Source organism: Rousettus aegyptiacus, unplaced genomic scaffold, assembly GCF_014176215.1.
Source record: "Rousettus aegyptiacus isolate mRouAeg1 unplaced genomic scaffold, mRouAeg1.p scaffold_m13_p_1, whole genome shotgun sequence".
Lineage (NCBI taxonomy): Eukaryota > Metazoa > Chordata > Mammalia > Chiroptera > Pteropodidae > Rousettus > Rousettus aegyptiacus.
In genome coordinates this window covers 74,875,138-74,899,764 of record NW_023416284.1, presented here as the reverse complement: position 1 = coordinate 74,899,764, position 24,627 = coordinate 74,875,138, and the positions used below count along the sequence as shown (strand labels likewise).

The 24,627-nt window shown below is 33.1% G+C and overlaps 1 protein-coding gene and 1 non-coding gene across 3 annotated transcripts in view; both read right to left on the bottom strand.

Annotated features, from left to right (window-relative positions):
* Positions 1 to 24,627, bottom strand: part of RANBP9 (RAN binding protein 9) — a 76,779-nt gene that overhangs the window by 4,474 nt on the left and 47,678 nt on the right. Inside the window, exons 6-12 of one of the 2 annotated variants that reach the window (XM_016123263.2) lie at positions 17,653 to 17,837; positions 15,106 to 15,218; positions 13,676 to 13,784; positions 12,317 to 12,507; positions 11,055 to 11,199; positions 7,602 to 7,723; positions 5,750 to 5,901 (exon numbers count right to left, since the gene is read on the bottom strand). In XM_016123263.2, the coding sequence (XP_015978749.2) occupies positions 5,750 to 5,901; positions 7,602 to 7,723; positions 11,055 to 11,199; positions 12,317 to 12,507; positions 13,676 to 13,784; positions 15,106 to 15,218; positions 17,653 to 17,837 (1,017 nt within the window). Of the gene's footprint in view, positions 1 to 5,749; positions 5,902 to 7,552; positions 7,724 to 11,054; positions 11,200 to 12,316; positions 12,508 to 13,675; positions 13,785 to 15,105; positions 15,219 to 17,652; positions 17,838 to 24,627 lie in introns of those variants that run through there. The other variant, XM_036237007.1, reaches the window with a different exon arrangement.
* On the bottom strand, positions 14,687 to 14,819 carry LOC118606526. Its single transcript, XR_004952491.1, has one exon. It is a non-coding gene; the product is annotated as a small nucleolar RNA U109 (small nucleolar RNA).

The following is a 24,627-nucleotide window of genomic DNA, read 5'->3' as shown; positions in this document are numbered from 1 at the left end:
ATTAAAATGGCTCCCACCATTCAGGAACATTTACCAGATGCAACCATCCTGAAGCAACCCTTCCTAAAGTAGCCGACACACACATAGTAATCTTTTCAAATGACTCCTTTTGTCTTCTTTCTATGGGAGGCACATACTATAGTGGTTTCAGACACTGGCATCAATCACCACTACGCTTCACCAGTGTGGCCTTTGCCAAGTAATGACCTTTCTATCGGTTTCATCATTTTTATAATGGGGATTATAAGAGATCATACTTCACAGTCATATGAGAACTGAGCTAAATGAAATTAGCAAAATCGGTTCATTCTAATCTTTCAATAAATGTCTTATTATGCCAAAAGTCAATTGCCTAATCTGGAGTAATATTATAAAATAGATACAAATAAAGTTAAGATACCTCCTAATTCAGAAACCATAGATGGAGAGGTGCTGAGAAAATTGTAAATCAGTGAATTCAGTAACAAAACTTTCAAAATGTTAATTACAGACATGTGGAAGACTGAAATTCCTAAAGAATACTATCTCCTAGGTACTACTGTTCTGGCATTCCTCTAATCATCTTACTAGTGTTCTGAGAGCAGTGGTGGGGGAAAGGCTTCCTGGGTCCACTATTCTTGTGTCCTTTTTCACTCAAACTGGCCTCCACATTGTGCAGGTAAGAGAAGAACTGCCTGAAAGGCAAAGCTGTGCAGCCAGTCTGAGGCTACCAGACAGGGAATACTTATGCCTCTAAACAAACACATGTGGCTCCTCCAATTTCTTACACTGCTAAGCATTTCATTCACATCAGGCTTCTCACCCAAAATATTATAATGAAAGTTCTATCGAGATTAAAATCTTACTTATTGTACTATTTTGAATGACGAGCTTATTCATAGGTGCTGGGTACAAGGAAGAAGCTTCATACACCTGCTGACACAAGACCTATTTCTCAAGGTTTTAAGATATTTTTTTGCATCCCATGAAGCTACAGTTATTTCCTGGTTGCCCACAATTCAAATTTATTGATGGCAAGAACATTAATATTCTATATACTGTGAAACTAACCCTATAATTGATCATATTACTTCTAAAGACTAAGGTTTGCTCAAGACTTAATTTACCCCATAATCATCTAAAGAGGTACCATCCTCATACTACAGATAAAATTTTAAAAGACATGCTACAGAATTGTTCAAGGAATAACTGGTACATAAAATCTTTAAGCAAAAAACTATCCCCTTTGGTCTATATATCCAGACATGCTTCCACTGAAAAGGTGAAATGTCCCACATCTTAAGACCATTCTTCTGTTTTTCTATTTACACTTTCTAATATTTAAAACAAAAACATAAAAATGATGGTGTAATTTATCATGCACTAGTACTGTGTGAGGCAATGTTTCAAGCACTAATGTGGATGGATCATCTTACTTAATTCTCATAATAACCATATAAGGTGGATACTATTATGCCCATCATACAGAGATGGAAACTGAGGCAATAAGAGGTTATGATCACAAGCTAGTACTGTACTTCTTTTAGTAAGATGCAGTTCTTTATAATTATCTAAATATTAAAAGGAAAAAAGTCTAAATTTTTCTAATATTTTCAGTACAATTGAACAAATATTTATTGGGCAGAGCAGCCAAACAAATGAGGATACAACAATTACCAGGACCTAGTCACTGTTTTAAGAACTCAGAGTCTTGTGGGGAAGACAGCCATGTAAATGATAACATATAGTGTATTCCTAATTAAGGTACAGTGTATTGTCACATGACACAATTACAGAAATAGGCTCAAGCTACATGGATACTGAGGCTGAGAAAAAGGTATGGATGGAACCAAAGGTAAGAGGTGAGATCCTAAAATGCCTCCAAAGCCACACTAAAAAGCTTGAATTTTTTGCCAATAAGGGAATGGAGCTTTAAATACAAGAGTGATATGAATTAGACTTGATTATAGAAGGATCACCCAGCAATACTATGAAACATAGTGAAGCTGTAAGCAAGAAAACTAATAAAAGTTTACAGCATCAAATTCTCAGTAGCAAATACGGAAAAATTGTTTTCTTTAAAAGGGAATGAAATCAACAAAGCAACATTAATGCTTTATCCTGCTGTAAAAACTTAATTGGTGATGGTAACCAAAGGAATGCAATTAAGGTAGCAATGGCACCGCACATTCCTTTACTGCTGCTAAATTGGTAGGTTTCTGGAAAGCAATACTATGTCAATATGTAGCAAGAGCCACAATAAATATGTTCTTTGATTCAATTAGGACTTTATCCCAGTAGAATAATTTTAAGAAACAAAAATATATGTATAAAAGTGTTCACTAAAGCATTTGAATAAAGGCAAAACTAATGAGAGCAATGCTTCTTAAAACTGAAACAGCAGCACAATATCATGTAGCTTTTTAAAAATAATTGTAAATAATGCATAAAAACTAGAAATAATACAAAATAGGATAACCAAAATTACTAATTAGGTAAAAAATAAATATGCACCTCGGATTTAAAACATAAAACTTAAAATACCTGTGAAATATGGCATTATGGGTTACTTTTTATTTTAAAAAATAACTGCAGTGGGAATAATTTTCGGAAAGAAATGTGACATTATTTAAGTATGAATCTCAAACTGTACTTATCTTTGGCTTAAAAACTATAGCAGTTTCTAAACAGGGTGAGTCTAAATGGCTTTGTTTCTGTTTTGATTAGAGTAAAAGCTCCTTGCTGGCTGGGGCTCCTCATCTCTATTTGACTCTCAGCAGTGCCCACATTAGTGCCTTGCAACACTACAGAGGTTCAATGAATAACTGCTGAACAAAGTCAGGTAGTTAGTTCTCTTGGGAGCTACTGGGAGACACAGGCAGGTAAGGAACAAAAAGACAAAAGGGAAAGAAGAAAGGAAGACTGAAAAAAACTACAAAAAAGGTCAAGAGAAACTTGACCTTCAGGAACTTCCTATCATTTTACTACAGGTGGGCTGCTCTAATGGATTGCAATATGCAGTTATCCCACGACTGAGGGGAAACAAAATGTATGTGTTCCTTACGGTAAAGCATTTAGCTACATCTTACCTTCAACTTTAACTAAATTGGTCTCTACATATGTATATATGATTCAGAGGTTTATATAAATCCAGAAGAAAAAAATAATAACCCACTACAATCACATGTGACTTGAAATGAGTAACAGGAAAAGGAATAGTTTTTAAACTTTCCCAACTACGGCAAAAAACCTTTATTCTTCATGTTGCCCTCAAATTTTCCAACCTTAATCTTTAAATATTTCCAAGTTAAATCAGTTTATTCATCCCTATCTGGATGAAGAAAAGTTCGGGGAATGGGAAGGAAGCAGCTCAGAATATTAATGGAGTCGCTTAAAGCAGTTGGCATTTGCTTAGAAGTCAGATGTAAAATCAAAGCCATCTACATTCTTTAGATGAAGAAGATGAATTACACTTTCATATAATTCAATATGTAATAAAGAAATATCTTTGAGAATAGGCCATGTAATGCCATTTTCTGAGCTTCATGTAAATTAGAATCAAAGAGAGTAAGCTGAGTGAAATCTTAAATTTTCACAGGCATAACATAAATCACACATTCCTTCATCATGCTCAATTAGCATAAAGTTTTAACAAGAAAATAGATGACCGGCTGTAAGAAGTCTATGAATTCTTAAAAACATTTCATATTCCCAAATATCCCCTCAAGCAACAGTTCTCAAAGTACAGTCCAGGGACACCTGAGTCCAAGACCCTCTCAGGGGGCTTTGTAAAGTTGAAACTATTTTAATAATAATAATAAAATATTATTTTCACTTTTCTCATTCTCATTCTCTCATAATTAAACAATGGGGTTTTCCAGAGGCTACAGTATGTGTGATATCACAACAGATGAATGCAAAGGTAGGCAAGAGAACTGAGCTTATCTTGATTAAACCTGGTATTAAAGAGATTTGTGAAAAGGTAAGCCAATGACATTCTTCTAATTTTTTTTTTAATTTTAAGAAGTTATTTTTCATAAAAATGTGTTATTTATTTAATATTTACTGTTATCTTTAAATGAATTTTAGTTTTAGTTATAATTTCTAGTATAGTGAAATCAATAAACTCTGGGAAACTTTAATAGTTTTTTTAAATGTCGAGATACCAGAAAGGTTGAGAATCTTTACCCTAAAACAGTCTCAGTATCTAGCAGAGAGGTACGCAGATTCTCAAATGGATAACTTTAGATACCTAAAATACCTAAACTTAATAAAGGCTGAGAAACAAGTTTCTTCTTAGCACTCTTGATATCAGAAAAGGTCTACAAAGTTGCATAGTGATGAAAACTGCCAGTATGTAAAAGTGAGTAATACTTTTCAAATGAATTCAACCTCAATTTAATAAACATTCATTGAATACCTAGGTGCTATATGCATTAGCTGTTTTTAAAAGGAGAGGAAGTTAAGACCTAATCTGACCTCGGAGAACTCTTAATCTTACAGGGCAAATGTGGACAGCCATTTTCCTAACAATATTTGAATATCTTATTTGTCTTTTTAAATGAAAAATAAACTACATAATCCATCAGTTTTATTTAGCATAAACACAGTAATTTAACTTTTTTTTTTTGATAGCTGAAAGTCATCATTAGAATAGCAGTTGTGCTACCCAATAGAGAAAGTACTAAATATGTTGAATATACCTCTCTTCTGACCCCAGCAACTGAAAATGCAAGGCTGCAAGCCTTTAGCTGGAAGTGTATACAGGCGGCTCTTAACCAATTCTAGGCTAGGCAGATATGTTCTGTCTACACAGGTGCTGCACTGAGACTATAGTGCAGGTAGTTGTTTGATTTTTGCTGATTTTATGCCATTTGCAGTGCCATTAGGTATTGTTAGCTGGCGCACTAACTCTCAGTTTGGCTCATGAAGGGTAACAGGAGCCTCACTCTTTCCTACTACGTATATTACACCCAAACATCACTGCACACATCTCTCCTTTGTTTTTTGACCTTCTTTCAAGACAATTCAGGAGAAAATATTTATAAATTATCACGACTGAGCCCAATCCAATGTAGGAGAAAAAACAATGGCTAGTTAATGTTTCATAGGCTTATAAGGCTGGTAGGACTTTCTTGAGTATGAAAAAAAAATGAAAAGAGTGATAACATCTCTACAAGTAATTTCAATGCTGACTTAAAGTAAGGAGAACTCCATCTTCAACTGATACACATTGTGGCTAACTTACTAAACTGTTTAAATTGATCCATCTAACTTGCTATCATAATCACCAATCCAGAAAAACACTAACAATGTAAAAATGTATTAATTATTCTGGCTTCAAGGATAACTCAAATTCTTCACCAATTATTATCAAAATGAAAACCATGTATTATACATCCAATTTGCTACAAACCTGAAAAAATGTGTACTAACAAAAAAAATCTCAAATTTTATTTCATTAGCACACTCACATTTTTCCTAATAACTGCCAATTTTACTGCTGAGAAAACTAAGAAGGTTGAGAATGTGCACACAATGCTGACAGGTGGCAGAAATGGGACAGAATCCATATTTTTCTCTTGAAGTCCGGTGTTCTTCCTAGCAGAGCAGAGCTGCCCAACCCCATGGAACACTTTCACTCTCAAATGGGCAGCAAGCCGGGGAGGAGTTTATGTCCAAGTATCCCAACAAGAACTTCTAGCACTGCTCAATGTTTTACAAAACTACAATTTCATTCCTTTATAATTTTTCAGAAAACAAAACTTACCTTCAACATTTTTTTATTTGCTGTGTTCTTGCCACATTCTCTCCTCAACTGTTCACTCATGGCTTGCAGCTCTCTTCCAAAGTGAATCATTCTTTCTATGGCGGCTTGACTTCCTCCACACAACTGGCGTCTTAACTGGCTTGAATCAACCTCTGTAAGCAAAACAAACAAGTATTTTATTACCTACTGAATAGAGTGCAATGGAGAAATGAACATAAATTGCTTATAACATTTCATACATTTCATTTAGTGACTATTACCTAATATTTTCTCTAAATATGCAGATTTATTTTTAATTTAATATGGAACTTTGCAGCTAAAAGTATGCTTTATCTAGGTCTCAAGAGTCTAGGATCCGAAATCTAGCATGCAGTTGAAAGTCAGGTGACAACCCCTCACAGTGTTAGGATGTACCTATGTCAGGGAAAATTTTATGAAAAGTTAAGCACAATTCTCTAAAACTATATTAAGCAACATTAAGAAAAAAAGAAAGAAGTTAGTAACTGCCTCTCGGGCTACTTTAACTGACACAGAATAGAGACACAATAAAATGATTTTTGGAAGCTAAGAGCATCTAAATGATTCCAATAAAAATACAAAAGACACCATATTATACTAATAAAAAAAGATTATACTACTTTTAGAAAAATACTTTTAGAAAACAATTTTACAGAACTTGGTTGACAATAATCACTGCTCAGTAATGTAATCATTTAAATCATTAGTAATAACATAAACCACTAATGAGTTAATAATTATTAAGCACTTTGTCCTATTAGCTTTTCACAGATTATTTCGTTTAATTTTCACAATGACTTATGAGGCAGTTATACTCATTTTACAGATGAAGAAACTGAGGTAAAGAGCTTCTAAGTAACTTGTCCAAGGTTACACGGCTATTGTTAGTTGCAGAACCTGAATCCAGATAATTTGGAGCTAGAACTTTTGCTCAGATTCACTATGCTTAAATTACTCTTTCAAAAGACATTGAGATTTATGATATCTGAGAGAATAAAACTAGGCTGCCCTTTTAATCATATTCCTTGCTTGAAAAAGTGAATTATACCTTAGAACAAATAATCCTCGACAACATATTTGTATAAGTAATAAAAGAACTTTGCATTTATAAAGTAGTTTCTTAGATATACTCAGCAATTTGAAAAAAATACTTTTAACCTCAAAATACTAAGAAATCTAATGTTGCCAAGGAATTCTGACAAGAATTTATAAGCTTCAATAATGTTCACTATTTGTTTAGAAAAGTTTGCTGACAGTTTAACTTTATGGTACAATTTACTATACAAGTTGTCAACAAAATAAAATGAAGCATGCTATTTAATTTTGGTTTCTTTGGTGGGGTGGCGGGGTGAGTCATACTTATGCACCTACTATGTGCCAGGCACTGAACTGTGCATAGTCACATATATTCACATTAAATAAATTTTAGAAATTCTGTTTAAAATTTATAAAATTATCTCTACTCATTGAGCCTTTACTGGCTGGCTATAGTGAAATGAGTATAATAACTTTACATATCTCTAGACTTAAATATCCTAAAGGATATTTAACTCTAGTTAAGTTGGTACTGCTACACTGATGACAGCACTGAAGTTGAGCCAAAATAGTTTAGCAAAGAAAACTCTCTAGCACTTGAGAAAGTACTAAAAACTAACTTTACTGTCTAGCAACTCACTCCCACAAGAAAGTTTAAGTAATGTATATTACTGTCAAATCCAATAGCATATACATCTTTAAACTGATTTAGACTCATCAGCTGTGAATCAGTACAAGTAAAAACATAACCTTGTAGTCATCATTTTTTATTAAAAATGTAAGAAATATCACTGCAGACCCATTTCGGTGTCACAATCTTCCATTTCGTGGTCATGTTTAGAGCTACCATTTAGGAAACCATTGGATGAAGTTTCTCCAACTCCATTGGAGTAGTGATCTGTTTCCATGTCTACATCATTACTGAAAACGAAAAAACAAACCTAATTTTAGAAATTGCATACTTGCAGCTTAGTTTAAAATAAATTACTACTTGACTACACAGCCTACTTATAAACTGACTTCATCATGCAACAGTAATCTGCAAAAAAAGTTATTTAGTTAAATTCTGAATGCATTCAAAGCTAAGTATGTCACTGACTTCTAACAAATTTGTACTCCTGGAGATAAGGGGGAAAATATACATGTATTAAAAATGTAGTTGTTTCATAACTTTGTGTCAATATGGAGAAATCATACTTCGGCACATACTTTCTGCTATTTGTCAAACTTAGATCTGCACTTCATTCTTTGAAAATCAACTCCCACCCTAGAACCCACCATCCTTGTCCCAGCATTCATCTCCGGCAAGCAGGGGCAAAAAACGCTCACTCTCAAAACAAACTACTCCTGGAGCTCACTTAACCTCCTTTCTGTTCTCACATTCAACTCACTTGTAGACTACTTTTTCTTGAACAGTCTCAACATTTTGGCATTTGTCCTCACTACTTAAAAATAGACGCTCTCTCAAAAGTAAATAATCTTAAAAACTACTCAGTCTCGTCCTCCCTGACCTTTCTAGCACCCAACACTATTTTTCTCTCACAGGCTTTCTTACTGGCTAAAGATTACAAAGTATTGCCAAATATTTAGGGTGTTTCCAATTTTTCCTCATTTCACATTTACTGAATGAATGTGCCGATAATTGTATCTGCATATACTGAAGTTGTTGATGTAGGCCCTTCAGATCATCCCCACTCTAAGCAATAATAACTATCTAATCTTTAAGATTCTCCTATGACAATCCAGGTAAAGATTATACAGCATCCAGAAGGAAACATTTGATGCAAATGTTTTGAAAATATTTAATTAAATGTTTAGGAAACATTTAATTAGAAATGATCTTTTCTCATTAAAAAAAGCAATGTGAATTTGTTTGTAGAAAAAAAGAACATTGAATGAAGATGAACAAAAAGCACTCTATGCATAATGCCACCAGAGGTAGCCACTGGTTAACAAGCTGGGGTGATTTTTAATTGCATGAGTTTAGTGCGAGTGTGGGCACACACGTACATACACACTTCTATCAGTAAAACCTATTCTGTAAAAAGACAGAGAGAGATCTAGGAAGAAGGGGGCAATGGCGCTAGGACTCCTTCGTCAGTCAGAAAAGCTTGTTTATTATCTTGACAAACTTTGAGAATTGATAATAAAAATCAAACTTTAAAAATTATGTTAAATTTAATGGAAACCTGTAAAATCGTAGCTTTTAGTGATTTTAATAATATACTAAACCATTTTTTTGACAATTCAATATAGTATTTAGTATTTATATATAAATGAAATGAAAGAATCCCCTAGTTGAAAGGCATTCTTTCACTCAATACACATTCAAGAGCCTCTGCCATCTAGGAGCGAACAGCCTATTAAAAGCTAGTCAAGTTATTACAGAGGATCAGTACTATGATAAAAGTTAATCACAAGGAGTGATACAATATTTGGTAGGGATGCAAATTAAGAAAAACATCCTGGGTAATATCTGAACTTGAACAGACGTTAGGGTGAAAATGGAGGGTCAGGAGAAGAGGATTTCAGATGGAGAAGTATAATGGAAAAAACACAAGTCTGGAAGTCAGAAATCCTGGTAAGTAGTCCCAGTTCTGCAACTTACTGGCTGCTAACTACTGACTTAAAAAAAAGCCATTTACTTTTCTAGTAATCAGCTCTACATCTGTAAAATGGTTTTAATAGTTAATGCCATCTTTGCCTACTTCGCAGTATTGTTTTAAGTAAAGCCACTATAAAATAATTGTTACTGTTTAACAGTTTAAGGATTTTAAAAGCTTACTTTCTTCTCCTTCTATAATGCAAAGGAGTATGCTGTGTCATCAACTCCTTCCGTTAAGCTTGCTTCTCTGAACTCAGGTAATAATAGGTCCCCCTTTAGCAACTTCCTGCCATGAGCATAACATTTAAGAGAAAAACCCATGAAGTGACTGCAATCCTACCCTCAAAAAATGGCAAAATTCTCTACTGACAATAAAGTACTAATGTACCATAAAGTATGATAAAGTACTAAAGGCTTAACCTTTTTAAATTTCCAAATACACATTACAATATTCTAATTTTATATTTTCTATGCCATCTCCACCATGAAGACTACCCTGACCTCCTCAACAAAAGACAGTCACTTTTTCTGTTGTTCTTTTCATACCACTTCTGTGGACTTCCATTATAACCAATACAAGATACCATTACTTCAGTACATTTTTGTCACTTGTGATACATAACATGGAAATTCTGATAAATTTCCAAATTTTCAAATATTGATTTATATATATACTCCTTTCTCCAGAATATTTCCATTAAGATTCCATGCTAAAAGTTAGGTTCCCTTTCCTTTGATGAGAAAATTCTGCACTGATGAACATCCCCCTAAAATGCAGTGTAACCAATCAATTCAGATTAAAAGACCAAAACAACATCCAATTGATAAAATTTATCCACTATTTTTATGCAAAAAGAATAATCATCCTAGTAGACCTGAATCAAATTGAGATTTACACACTGGATGATTTGGACAAGTTGAAGTCATAAGAACTTGCTTTCACACATTACTATTCAAGTAATTATACTTCAGGAACCTTTAGGTTTCATGAACTTTAGACTTGAATATGTCACAGTACTGTGGTGTACACATCTCTTCTCTCAAAGCTCTTTGAAGTCAGAAGAGGCATTCTTCCTGCCTAGCAGAATGTTTGACATCCAACAGGTCCTTAATACTAGCCTCATGCTCTATGAGTTTACTAAATGACTTTACCACATCTATATACCAGCTATTTAAAGATAGGATCTCAGAAAAGTCTTTGTAAAGTTAGTTATTTGAAACTCAGGAAACATACTACATATTTACATCAAAAAATGCACAGAGAAAAAATAGTTACAAACATTTCATATGTTAATACTAGAGGTTAACTACGCTACTGTGACTTGACTTGGAAACATAACAAATGACATTTATGTCATCATCTGTATAGGTCTCTGGGGAAAGGAAGACTGGATTTGGCCTTATAATACCATTAGAGGGAAGAGAGAATGGAGAGTAAGAGGAAAGAACAAATGAAAGAGCCTATGTACATTACTGGGAGACGGAAAAGCTCTGGGGAACTTATTCCCTACCCTTATACTCTCTGGGGGTTTGGGAATTCCAAGACCTCCATCATGGGCCATATAACTCAATTTTTCCAAAGCTTTAAAAATGATGACACCTAATTAAGTTGTTTACCATACTGCAAAAGACAGGGAAATCACTTACCTGGTGAAGTTATTAACTTGCTGTGATCTTGACATATTTATACTGTTCAACTCTGGTACATTCAAATTGGATGACTGGTGTTTACTATGGCAATATGATTGATGTGCTTTATTTGATATTACACCATTACTACAACTTTCAAAACCTGAAAAAAAGGAAAAAAGATAGTTCATGAAAATAGAAACAAACACTAATTTATTATTAGTTTGTAAAAAATGTATCCATATTCTGATTTTTGTATTTAAAACTTTAATAATATAGGACTGTCGACAGACTTAAGAGTAAACAAATGACTAATTTCTTTGAAAGGATATAAATATACTGAATTGCAGGCTGTAATTATTGCCTCCTCTAACATTTACTAAAAGGTACATCATAGATCTTATTTAATTCTCACAACCCCCTAAGAGGGTAGTATTATCATCACCTCCCTTCTACATATGAATATACTTAGACTTTGTCTAAGCCTGCAATGACTATGATATTCAAAAGGAGTGGTGGCTAAGGATACAAACATGAGAATCGTCTGTATTATACAAGATGATGCTGTAAATAGAGAGGTAGCAATGCAGAAAGGTATATGTTGAGTGAGAAAAAGCAAAGGTGTTACTTTATAAAGGAAAAGAAACAATATTTAACTTTCATTTTAGAAAGTTAAATGTACAGAGGAAATATAACACCTTGGGGAAAAAACAGAATGAAAGAGACAAGCAAAGAAAAAGGACTTAAGGATCAGAAATAAACTTGTAGAAGTGATATCACTGAAGCCAGGAAAGTAGAGAATTCTAATTAAGGGAATAAGAAAAGCCTGGGAGAGTAAGGCTAGTGAGCCATAAAAGGGATAGGAGAAAAGGAAGTTTGGCTGAGAAGGAATGAGATAGCTGGCAGCCCAGCTAGATCTGCTGACTGGTAGCATAAGCCATCACAGCCACATCGCCACCTTTACACTTACACTTTATTAAAACACACAATTACCTTTTCATTACCAGATATCTGTGATTTAATTTCTAGAGACAACTCGAAAGTTGGCTTTCATTTATGAAGATCTGCTATAATAACCTATTCTCAGAAACAACTCAAGCTACTTTCTGGTACTAAAAACATGAATCCGATCCACCTTCAATTCTGTTCCACATATTGAGATCAAGTATACACGTGCAAAACAGCTACACAGGCATATCTAGATTTTAAAATTTTTTATTTTGGTACAAAAATATAAAGGACAAAAATGTAAAAATAATGCCATTAAGATTGAATCTCACCAGAAAAATGTGCAGTACTTCCTTTGCCTGATGCTAAATTGTGGATATTCATTCCATGGCTGGGGCTCATACTTGGACTACTAAAAGGTCGAGGACTAACAGGATAACTGTCTTGAGATTTCGGACTTCGGCCTCCCAAACATCGTACTTCACTATCTGTACCATTCACCATTTCTATAAACTGACGTACTCTAAAAAAGAAAAGAAAAATTTACTTAGATATCTTCGAATTGCTGTTTATTTATTAAATAGCATAAGATTTCTGAAAGGAGACATTTTAAGAACTTACATTTATCAATAACTTTCGTTGGCTCTAAGTATGCGAAAAATACTAAATAGGTTTTATATACTGTACTACTTAGAATAAATTTAAGATTTTCCAGAAAAATGAGACTATATTGCAAAAGACATTGTATCTCCTTTAATCAAGATTTACTAAGAAAATGAAAATCTGTAATAAAATCAAAATGGATTCCTTTTTTAAGCTAAGAACAATTTAATCAAAATAATATTTGCATTTGGTAACAAATCAAATAGTACATAAGAACATGATGGGACTCCAACAGATATTTCTACTACACCCCTGTTCGTAGCAGCATTATTCACAATATCCCAAAGTGGAAGCAACTCAAATGTGTATTGATGGATGAGTTGATACACAAATGTGGTATATACATACAGTGGAATATCATTCAACTTTCAAAAGGAAGTAGAGATTCTCACATGTGCTACAAAATGGATAAATTCAGAGGACATGATGCTAAGGGAAATAAGCCAGTTTACAAAGGACAAATATTCCGATTCCATTAATATGAAGTACCTAGAGTAGTCAAATTTAAATTCAGAAACAGAAAATAGAATGATGGTTGCCAGGAGCTGGAGGGAGGAATAATGAGGAGTTAGTGTTTAATCGGTACCAAGTTTTGTTTGGGAAGATGAAAAAGGTTCTAGAGATAGACAGTTAGTTGGTGATGGCTACAAAATAGTGTGAATGTATTTAATAGTAATTGAACTGTTACGTGTAAAAATGGCAAGTTTTATGTTATGTATATTTACCACAGTTTTTAAAACTGTCACAGACTTACTATAAGGTACTTTGCAGAAGTAAAAATGGATTCTCATCTTCTAAATAAGATTTTCACATTTTGAAACATAGAGACAGAGTGACAGAACAAACACACAGCAAAAGATGCCATCTCCTAGTAGTCCTCAATGCAAGTGTTTATAACCTGTTACTTAGATGTACTATATTACAAAATTATAAGTAAATATTTGAAACAAGGTAAAACAAAAATTAAACATGGAAATAATTTTGGTTACATATATATACAATAAATACGTTTTATTAAACAAACTTACTTTAATGTGAAAAGAAGATTAGGATTTCTTTCAAGTAAACTTGGGTATAACTGTTGTGTTGTTTCAATGGCTTCTCCCATTCTTCCTGCTAACACCAATTTCTGAATTCCTAATTAGAAAAAGGGAGGAAAACATTAATTAAATCACAATGATCAATTATACAAGTAATATAGAAAAAACACTTGTTAAAAGCAATACTGAAGTATGAAACACTAAGATTAAAACAATGGATATGTTTATGGTATACACAGTGTTGATGGTTTCAAAGATATATACTGATCTCCAAACTTATCAAACTATATTTGCTAAATATGTATAGCTTTTAATATGTCAATCACACCTTGATAAAGCAGTTTTTAAAAAGATTATAAGGTACATTAAAGAAATAGTATTAAAAATGACTTATCAAATATGATGACCTTTTGAACCCAGTACTAAAAGAATGCTAAACTTTGAGATCTGAATTCAACAGTCACTGAGCATTCCCTGTGTTAGATATTTGTTAAATTAGATGAGAAGGATACAAAGAGTAAATGATCATCTGTTCACCAGAGCTTTAACATAGTGAGAAAGACAGACAAGCATACAATAGCTACAACACAATGCAGTCAGTGTTGTTACAGCAGTCTGAACTATAAAAATTTTTGTTTTCATCCATCATGATTTCATCCATCATGTTCTGTTTTTATGCCTATACTCTTATTAAGTCATACCCTCCCAGATGGACTAACTGTAGAAATTTTAGCATGTCTAACTATGGAGCAGTTATCATGGTGACTTGCACTTGTTAGAATAGGCCCTATGGCTCTGGCCACAAGCACTAGGACCTAAGCAATAAATACTTAACACAATACTATCTTAAATTCAGATAGCAATTTAAATGCAAAGATATTTAAATTTTTTTCACTTATTATCTCCACTAACATCTAATCATGGGACAACTTTACCAATTAAAAACCATTTTATCAAATCTTTATTTCCTGAAAGCTCAAGAAAACTTTTTTTTTTGTTTTATGTGGGAGAAATATACTATTATTCCACCTCTACTGTAAGGTTGGCAGCCCTGAGAACTCCTTTTTAAATGTAGCATGTTATGGATGTATTCTTGCTCCCAAAGGAATAAGGAACAGACATACACAAGAAAATGTTTTTGAGACAAAATGGCAAAACTTTCTTACAAGTATTTCTCCAAAATTACATATTTTTATATTGAGAACACTAACAAAATCCTATGTGAATTTTAAAAAGTACTTTCATAAACTATTAAAAGGTAATCTTTAAAAATGTCAATGAAAATAAATTTCAGAGCCATCAATTTTAAATTAATTTATTTGAAAAGTTTCTAATTTGAAAATAAAATTTCTATAAATCAATATAACCAAACCTATAATCTGAAAACAAGTGTTAGCCATGCACCATAGGATCCTTACTTTGTCTATTCTTAATGGAAGCTAATTCTTCTAGGACAGTCTGGTCTGTAGATCTGGCAAAGGCCTCTGCTGTGGCACAGTACCCATGGTGGACTAAATAAGAGGAAACCATTCTTAAAAAGAAAAAACACAATTTTTAGTCAAGAGAATACATGCTTCATAGTACAATTTATACTCCTGGTCCTTTCCTATTATTTCCTATTCTTATAATCATAGTTTGTTTCACGTTTATCATATGACTTATCTCAGTAAAGTGCTGGCATTTTGTAAAATAAAACAAATTTAAAATAACAGATTAACTCTTTGTGTTCCAGAGTTCAACCCCTTTCTTTTCTCATCAGTTACATTAAATGAGATAAGGTGTGAACACAAGAAATACTAAAGTGAACCGGAAAGAGATCTTCCAGAAAAAACCTATGAGGGTGATAATAATAATCAATGGGAAGCTGGCCTTCTAGTCTAAATCAATTAGTATGGTTATACAGATTAATTACCCACATATGATTTACATGTAAGTGACACACTTTAAAGGAACAAATTTATTTTTTTAAAAGCCACCAAGTGGTCAAAATACATATTTACATCTAGCCACACACACAAAAAAGTTAGAAAACTGATGACTCAGCAATATTAACCCAACTTAATCAACATATCCAAATATTCAACTTTAAAACCCTACCTCTATCTGGCACTACTAAGGGCCTGTCAAAAGATAGTGGGAAGCTGTGGTTCAAGAAAGGGGGCAGGGGGGAAAAATCTCTAAAAATCTGATTTTTCATTTTATTTCATCTAACTGTTCAAATTAATTTAAGCGGGTAGTAAAGAACTTTTTAAAACAAACTTTCCAGGAGGTCATGGTGAGTGTAAATTTTGTGAAGCATAGAATAAGGAGTGAGGATCCTCACTGAACTCTAGCTATAGGATTAAGATAAATAATGTTTCCTCTACTACTATCCTGGCATGATGCCCAGTGGCAACCATTTTTAAAGCATCAAAGAGACGTCACCCCAAGGAAGCAAGCCAAGCCAACTCTAACCCATGACTACTATGGGACTCTGAGTCAGGGTGCACTACTCTTTCCACTGTGCTGGAGAAAAATACTAGTGTTGAATCTCTGTAATACCAGATTATAGCTCTAGGGAAGAAAATGCTTTCAGAATCATTGTACCTTCCAATCATTAATTATCTTCTCCAAAAAAAATTTACACAAAGTTTTTTTAGATTTGTAAATTTAAGACTGTTCAAAGCAGTTACGAAGACATTTAAGATGAATTGTATCACACTGATGGTATCTAAAAGCCTTTGTTATTTTCTTGAGTTAGAGGATAATAGTGAAAGTGACTATTTAAACTTACTGGTATTTAATTTTTAAGTCTATACTATTTTAAGCTTCAAGAATTACCATTCAGTCCTACTGACATTCAGTTGTCTGTCATCTCTAGCCTTTCAGCAAAGGTAAGGTATAGTCTAAAAAGTTGACTGTCACAGGAATTATATTTTCCTGCTGACCTCCATAATAAAATTCTACTTTTTGATAAAAAGCTCCTTAATAAAAAAAAAAAATTGAAAAATTTTAGTAAAGGATTAGTGGAGACAGAGGTTATTCATCTTATAGTATTTTTACTGACACTCATTGTGTGCTCTGCTGCTGCCAATCCTCCATCACTGTTATTACTGGATCCTAAGTATTTATCTGCATTTAGAAATCCTAACTCCATATATTCACTGTTCCTTGGTTTTCATTCCTTATGTCCTCTTAGATGTCTAATAACAGCACACATAAGCAAATGGCATTAGAAATAATTAGTAAGATTTTAAAAAATTTGTTAAGCTGGAAGCTTTTGGTCATACTTTTTTATTTAGAATAGAAGCAATTAGAACCTTCCTGAATCTATATGATATATATTTAGCAAAAAAAAAAAAAAAAAAAAGGATCCTAACAAGCAAAAAAAAAAAGGTCGATATTATTCTTATAAGGCAACCCATACTCTGGAAAAATTCAGCCAAATCCTGTAGGTGAAATGCTCATATTGAGTCTGTATTCCAGTATATAAACTATACCATTATTCTGATGCTTATTCTTAATTCTTTTTACCCATAAATATTTCAACCACTGCTGAACAACAGTCAAATTCATGTCCAAAAACAAGATCCTGAACTATATAATCTAAATTATCTTTCTGCATTTATCTTTTGCATTGGCACTATTAATAGCTGAATCATGTAACCTATGGAAATCATTAAACCCTATTACTAAGGATAGTAAATTAATTACCTTAACCTGTGATCTAGTCACTTTATTTTCTCTATCAAATTAATCGGTCAGACTAAAATATAATTCTGTATGTGTGTCACCAAATCAAACATTATTTTTAATTGTTTATATAAAGTGAATTACTTTTAAAGAGATTAAAATGTAATCAATACATTAAGATTAGGATATAAATTAGAAGAATAAAAGGCTTCAACAAATATTCTTTTGTACCAAAAGAATAAAATGTTTTATAAAAATGTACTTTTGAATAATGCAAATTCAAATTAACTTACTTTTGTATCATGGTCTGCCATTCTCCTTCTCGATCTCCAATAGGAAACCGATCTATCTGTGCCTGTATTTTGGTTCTCCACTCCCGCATGTAGTCTTCTATATCAAACACGAAAGGATGTTGCCCAAAATTGGCATCCACAACTTCTCCTGGTGTCTGGAGCCCAACAGTAGGATATAAATTTGGCTGTAAAACAACACATTTCACTAAGTATCTATCCCTTTTATGTTAAAAGACTTATTCATTCTTTCAAATGCTACCTTTAAAGTAAAAGTAGTACATGTTTACTTCATGAATATTTTAAAATCTCAATCCAAAACTAGTAGAGGAAGACTAAAGCAAATGATCTAAAATACAATGTATGTAAGTTCAAAAATATCACATGTAACCTAACCATCAAGAATAGGAAACAACTTAAGCTACCTACTTTATTCAGACCATGTGAAAAAGATACTAATAAATGAAGACATAATTCTTGCTCTTAAGAACAAGCCATATTGTAGCTACAGAGAATCAAGTATAAACACATAACTCAGGTTTATCCTTACTTATACATGATATATGTGATACATTTCTAGAAACTGCATGTGTCTAAGCTAGTTATCATAGAACTACAATCCTAACTGGGCAAATACTATTTTAATTTTACTAATTTCACTTATCTGTACATTCGGGATACTTTTAAAAAAGGGATGGTGATAATTGCAAGCAAAACACGATGTCAATAAGAGTGGGGATTCTCTATATAAAAATGAAAGACTCAAATGTACACATTTCAAGAGAGGAAAAGGATTGATTTAAATACTCAAATTTATAAAGAAATGTATTTAGATATATTCCAAGATTTCGAGGCTAAACAATTAAGTTTAATAGCTTCAGCTACACAAAAAATACTGGAGGAGTTCTTTTGGCTCTAACATTAGTTGTTACATCTAAAGGGGGAATGAGTTACTGAATGCCTACTAAATGGTTTAATCATTATAATAGTTATGTGAAATAATTATTATTTGTATTACAAAAATACAGAAATTGAGGATTGGAGCAAATTAACTTGCTAATGGTCATTCTATACTACTACGGCAGGGGGAGACGTGGGACTGAAACAGGTCCCCTCGATTCTAAGTTCGGTTTTTCTTCCTAGCACACCAATTCCTACTTCATCTTCATTCTCTGTATTTATGCCTTATTTCTTTGCTTTAATGTTTTCAGTACAAAATTAGGTAAAGATGAAGAGAGAATAATTTATGTGTTAATTAAGATGATTAAATAGATTTTACAGCAAAAAGCTAAGAGGATGTATTTTAAAAGAATTGGTAAAAACCAAGCAACCAAAATCAGACATAAAAGGAGTAGTACTATGATAAAACACTGACACACTGACAAATCCATCTGCACTGGATTAGGGAAAAAATGATAATGCAATGTACCTAAATGTACTGATTCTTAATAATCAACAAAACTAGCAAGTTAATAGAATTTTAAGCCAAAGACAAGTGAGATACTTATTACATTTCACCAATGAGAAAACTGAGACCTAAAGAGTTTAAGGGATTTATCCAAAAACACACAGCTTGTTAATGATAAAGGAAAAAACTCATGTCTCAATACTTCTAGCACAGTATACTTCCCAGTAAAATCTATTACAAAACACTGACATACTTTAAAATAACTCACATCAACGTGATAAAAGAAAATCAACATTCATGAATATTCTGATAAAAATGTGCTATAAAAAAGTTTAAGACTTCCCTGTGACAAGACATGCCATAGGTAAACATCAAGACAAATGGACTTTTCTTTTTTTTCTTTTTTATATTAATTATATTTTTTTTAATTGAAGAAATAATTTAAATTCCCCCCCTCCATCTACCTAACCCTAACCCTCTCCTCTTTGGTAACCACTAGTCCATTGTCCGTGTCCATGAGTCTCCGTTTGTCTGTCCTGTTCATTTGTTGCTTTTAGGTTTATATCCCACATATAAGTGATATCATGTGATTTTCCACTTTTTCTGTCTGGCTTATTTCGCTTAGCATGATTATTTCAAGGTCCATCCATGTTGTTGCAAATGGCAGTATATCACCTCTCTTATGGCTGAGACAAATGGACTTTTAGGACCAAAATCTGCCACACATGTACGAAAGGATCATTATTCCAAATATAAAAATTATTCTCACAACAAAGGAGGACAAAGATTTCTACTCAGTTAAAATATAAAGAGACACTTAACCTCACTCAATAAAAAATTAAGAAGAATGTCCCTTTATGTCCCTTTACAGGTGGTATTACATACCATATTCATTGACGATCAGACTCCAATTATAAGATATGCCATTATTCTATGTCTACAACAAAAACAATGCCCATAAACTCAAAAGACAACAGATTCTAAGTTGTATCTTTATTTTGCATATGTTAAAATATGGAAAATGTGCATACTAGAATTGTGGAAGTACATGATACAATAAGATATAAAAACAAGCAAAAGTAAAAAAATGTGTATACAAAGATGTCCAATATATATTACTAAATGAAGAAATCAAGTTATAGAATAGTGCATAAACTATGACTCCATCTTTTCTGTAAGTATTTAAATAATAGATATACTGGCTAACCTAAGTTTAAAAACAGATCTGGAAGGACATACACTCAACACAGTCATCATATCTAAAGAGGCTGGGATTTCTGTATTTATAACGTTTCTTCTAATATTTGAATATTTAGCACTATATATTACTTCAATATATTAGAAATATTTATAATATGTTATAAATATACATTTGGATATAACATTATATATTATAATTCTATATATAACACTATATACATATAAACATAAAAACACTATATATCACTATATAATCAGAAAGTGATAAAAAACTGAAAATGAAAGTCAGTTGGGGCTCAGTGAAAACTAACCATAATTTTTATATCACTCAACCTTAAAACTGAAAAAATTGAGGGAAAGAGATTAAGGACATAACCTTTAACTGGCTAAACTATATTAATAAATATAACAAAATTTTAAACTTACTAGATTATAGATTTCTAAAAGTAGAATAGAATAATGCAGTGGTTTTTAGTTAAGTCAGAGTTACACAGCTATAATTACTATCTAATTTTACAACATTTTCATCCCTCCAAAAAGGAACCGTCTACCTATTAGCAATATCTATCTCCCTCCCCCAGATCACTGTACTCTGACAACCACCAATCTACTTTCTGACACTACAGAAGTGCCTATTCTGGACATTTTGCATAAACACAATTATACAATATATGGTCTTTTGTGACTGGCATCTTTAATTTAGCATAACATTTTCAAGGTTCATCCATGTTGTAGCATGTATCTAGATTACTGGTTTATGTAAAACAATGTTTCCCAGGAAACTGTTTCTCTCACATACACACACACATAAAAATCACTCCTGTCTATGTAGAATTAAACAAAAGTAAAAATAATTTAAGTCTCTATGAAGAGAAAAATATATTTCGTTTCTATTACCCTGTTAAAAAAAAACAAAGACAGATATTAAACTACTATTCAAAAGCTATATATACACAATAAAATCACATTCTCAATAGCATAGTTTCGTTCTTTTATATTTAAAAGACTTTTTCTGCAAAAGTGAAAGCAAACAATGGATCTATAAAAAGTAGGTTTCAAATCAGTCTAAGGAACTAGAAAGCAGCATGAGACTAGCTTCTATAACAAAAGGAATTTCCGAATCCCAAACTGAATTAGTCAGTTTGTAGATGGACATTTCCCAAACTGGTGAGGTGAGCCAGGGAAGAAAGATTATTCTGAAGACCTAAGATTTTCAAAGATGTATAACACTCGATGTTCCATAATAGATATAAGAGTCTAGGGAAACTTTTTTGTTCTGTAAATATACTCTCTACCAGGATTTAATGCTACAACTGCAGAGTGAGAGACCACAAGTATAGAACATGGTTCTTTTAAGACTAACTTTTTCCTTCCTTTTTAAGTAGAAGAATGATACGCTGCATGTGGAAGTCCCAGAAGATCTCACAGTTATAAAAATAAAGAGCTCTGAGAACCACTATATTAAAAGGAAACGTAACCACCATTTTACCCACTGTTAGAAAGCTGAATATCGCCATTGGTTAACTACAGACAAGGCAAAACATAACTGGTGATTCTAAAATGGTACAAAAAAATAATTAGAAGGTAACAAAAACAGTCGACATGTCTATAACTAGCTAAGCCTAGTTATGATCACTACTATCTACCAATGAGGAACAAAAATGAAAAAATCTGCTCGCTCTGACAAGATGGTTTTACTTGCTTAGTGCCACAGAAAGAGAAAACAAAAAAGCTACTAAGCCCCTTAACCAATTCCAAATGAAAGTCTTACCAAAGCCTCTGCAATGGTTCCAAACCACATTAACCCATCTACCAGCATCTGTACCCACACTTCACTACGGTCCCTTGCCTTCACCACAGATGCTCTTCTCTAAAGCATATCCCTTTCCACATACACAAGTAATTACTTCCCCAATTGTCTGCTCAAAAGTATGACCACTGTTACTTTTCCTTATCAGCAAACAAACATCCTGCTAAATTTAACAACCAATCTATTGCTCTCAATTCCACCACCAGCTACTACATCCCATTTCTTTACTCCCTACTATGGTCGAAATCCTCCAAAGTTATCCATCTGCTAATTTCCCTCTTCCTCTACTCTTTTTTCAGTCAGGATTTCATCATTCTGCTGAAACTTTCTTGAAAAAGTCACCAGTGACCTCCACTCTGCTAAATTCACTGGCTGATTCTCAGTCCTTGTCTTCTGTGATGTACCTCGGTTGACAGAGTTGATTACTCTTCTTTCCTGATATATTTCTTTCACTTGACTTTGAGGACACCCAATTCTTAGTCTTCCTCCTTCCTGTCTCACTGATTGCTCCTTCTCAATTTCTCTCTGCACATTTCTTCTCTTTTCCCAAAAATGGCATGAGCCAGAACTCAGTCCTTGGTCCATTTCTCTTCTCTGCCTATATATTCTCCCTCACTGATCTCATCCAGTCTCATGACTCTTAACACCAAAATGCCAATGACTCCTAAATTTTAATTTCAAGCCTGATCACTCTTTTGAATTCCTGTCTTGTAGAGCCAACGGCATACTTGATAACTTCATTCAATTTATCCAAAATTAAACTCCAGATCTCTCCCATCGAAACTTGCTCCATGTACATAAGGCCCCTGTATTGGTAAGTGGCATCTCTATTCTTCCAGTTCCCTTGGGCCAAAAATCTTGAAATCAGATCCTCTTTCTCACATTTTCACATCCAATCCATCAGAAAATTCTTTTGGCTCTCAGCTGGATTTTTAAAAAAATATCTTGTTTGTTTGGTTTGGTATTTATTTAAACGTTTTCATTGATCTGGAACTTACTTTGGTTTAAGACAAAAATCCTAAAATTATATTTTTTTTCAAAAAGATAAAAACTTGTACCATCACTACTTATTAAATAGTGCTTCTTAGTGAGTAATTTTAATTTGTAGACTCTGAATTTTCTTTGACTTAGAAGTTGTTTTCTATTATAACTTTAAGTCTTCTGTTTTTCTTAAATTTTCTTCAAGAATATTAACAATCTATAGATTGGATGTCTATTACTGCCTCTGAGTCTCCTGTCCTCTCGAAACATCTCTGAACCTGGAAAATGTCTTATAATCAATGGCACCTTACACCCAGCCAGGCAGCTGTCATGATGCAGCTGTCACTGCCTACACAGGTATGAATCTGTCAAAGAACGAGCTCACTAAAAACTCTGGAACTTGATTATTTTTCCTGGTGAAACATCTGGATAATTGCAACCCCTAATACATTTTAGTAAATGAGCCAACTAAGAAAGAAATATCAGAGTCTACTTTGGTTATTGTCAAAAAAACCCTGTGGTTAATAACTTCCAATAGTATTAAAGAAAGTGATAGCACCAAAACCTACACAATGCAATCAAGAGTTTGAAGAAAATGTCAGATATAATGGAGAACTCTTAAGAAATGTTCTTGATGACACAGAACACAACATCATGTAGAAAACTATAAACATCAACTCTAAAAAAGTGGTTTAAAAGGGTGGACTCTGAACATGAAGAAGTTTGGGGAACACCTTAATTTATAACACTTATTTCATCATTTTTAGGTGTGCAATAAGTGATATTGATTAAAACCTATTATTTAAATACCCTGAGATCATTGGGTAAATGTAAAATAAAAATTCTAAGTGATAAGAAAGCACTATTATAGTTTGGTAGTTTTCCCCCCTAGTGTTATATGTGATGCATATTACAATTAATAGAGCCACTTCTCTTACCTCTAGTGACGTGAGTCATGGCAATCTCTTGCATGAATTTCTATAATAGTCCCTCTCAGTTCTGCTTGCCTCTACCCTTACTCCCCACTAGTGTCAATTTTTCAATCCAGCAGCCAGAGATCCTTAAAAACTAGTCGTATCATGGTAACTAAAACTCTGAAATGTCTTTGTATTGTGCACAGAGTAAATGCCAAGGTCCTTACAATGGTCTTCAGGGTCTAGATGATCCAGCTTCCCTACCTCCATCAATAATACCTCTGACTCGTCTCCTACTACCCTCTGCCTTCTTCACATCTCTCTACCTGACTTCAAACATGCCGGAAATGCTCCTGCTTTAGTATGGTTCCCCCAATTGTTCCCTTTGCCTGGAACATTCTCGATCTACATATCCATTTAATTAACTCTCTCACTTCTTCAAAAGTTTCCGCTCCAGTCTTATGTTAGCAAAGGTGAGCAAACTGCACGGACCATGTTCTGCATTTGGTACGCCCATGCTCTATTTTTTCTTTCTTTGAAAAGTACTTAAAACTTTTTTAAATGTTATAATTTACTAATTTTTAATGTAGTTTATTTTCTAACTTCCCAGCTTAAATACTCCAAGAGGAGAGAAACCTTTACCTGTTTTCTTGAATGATGTATCC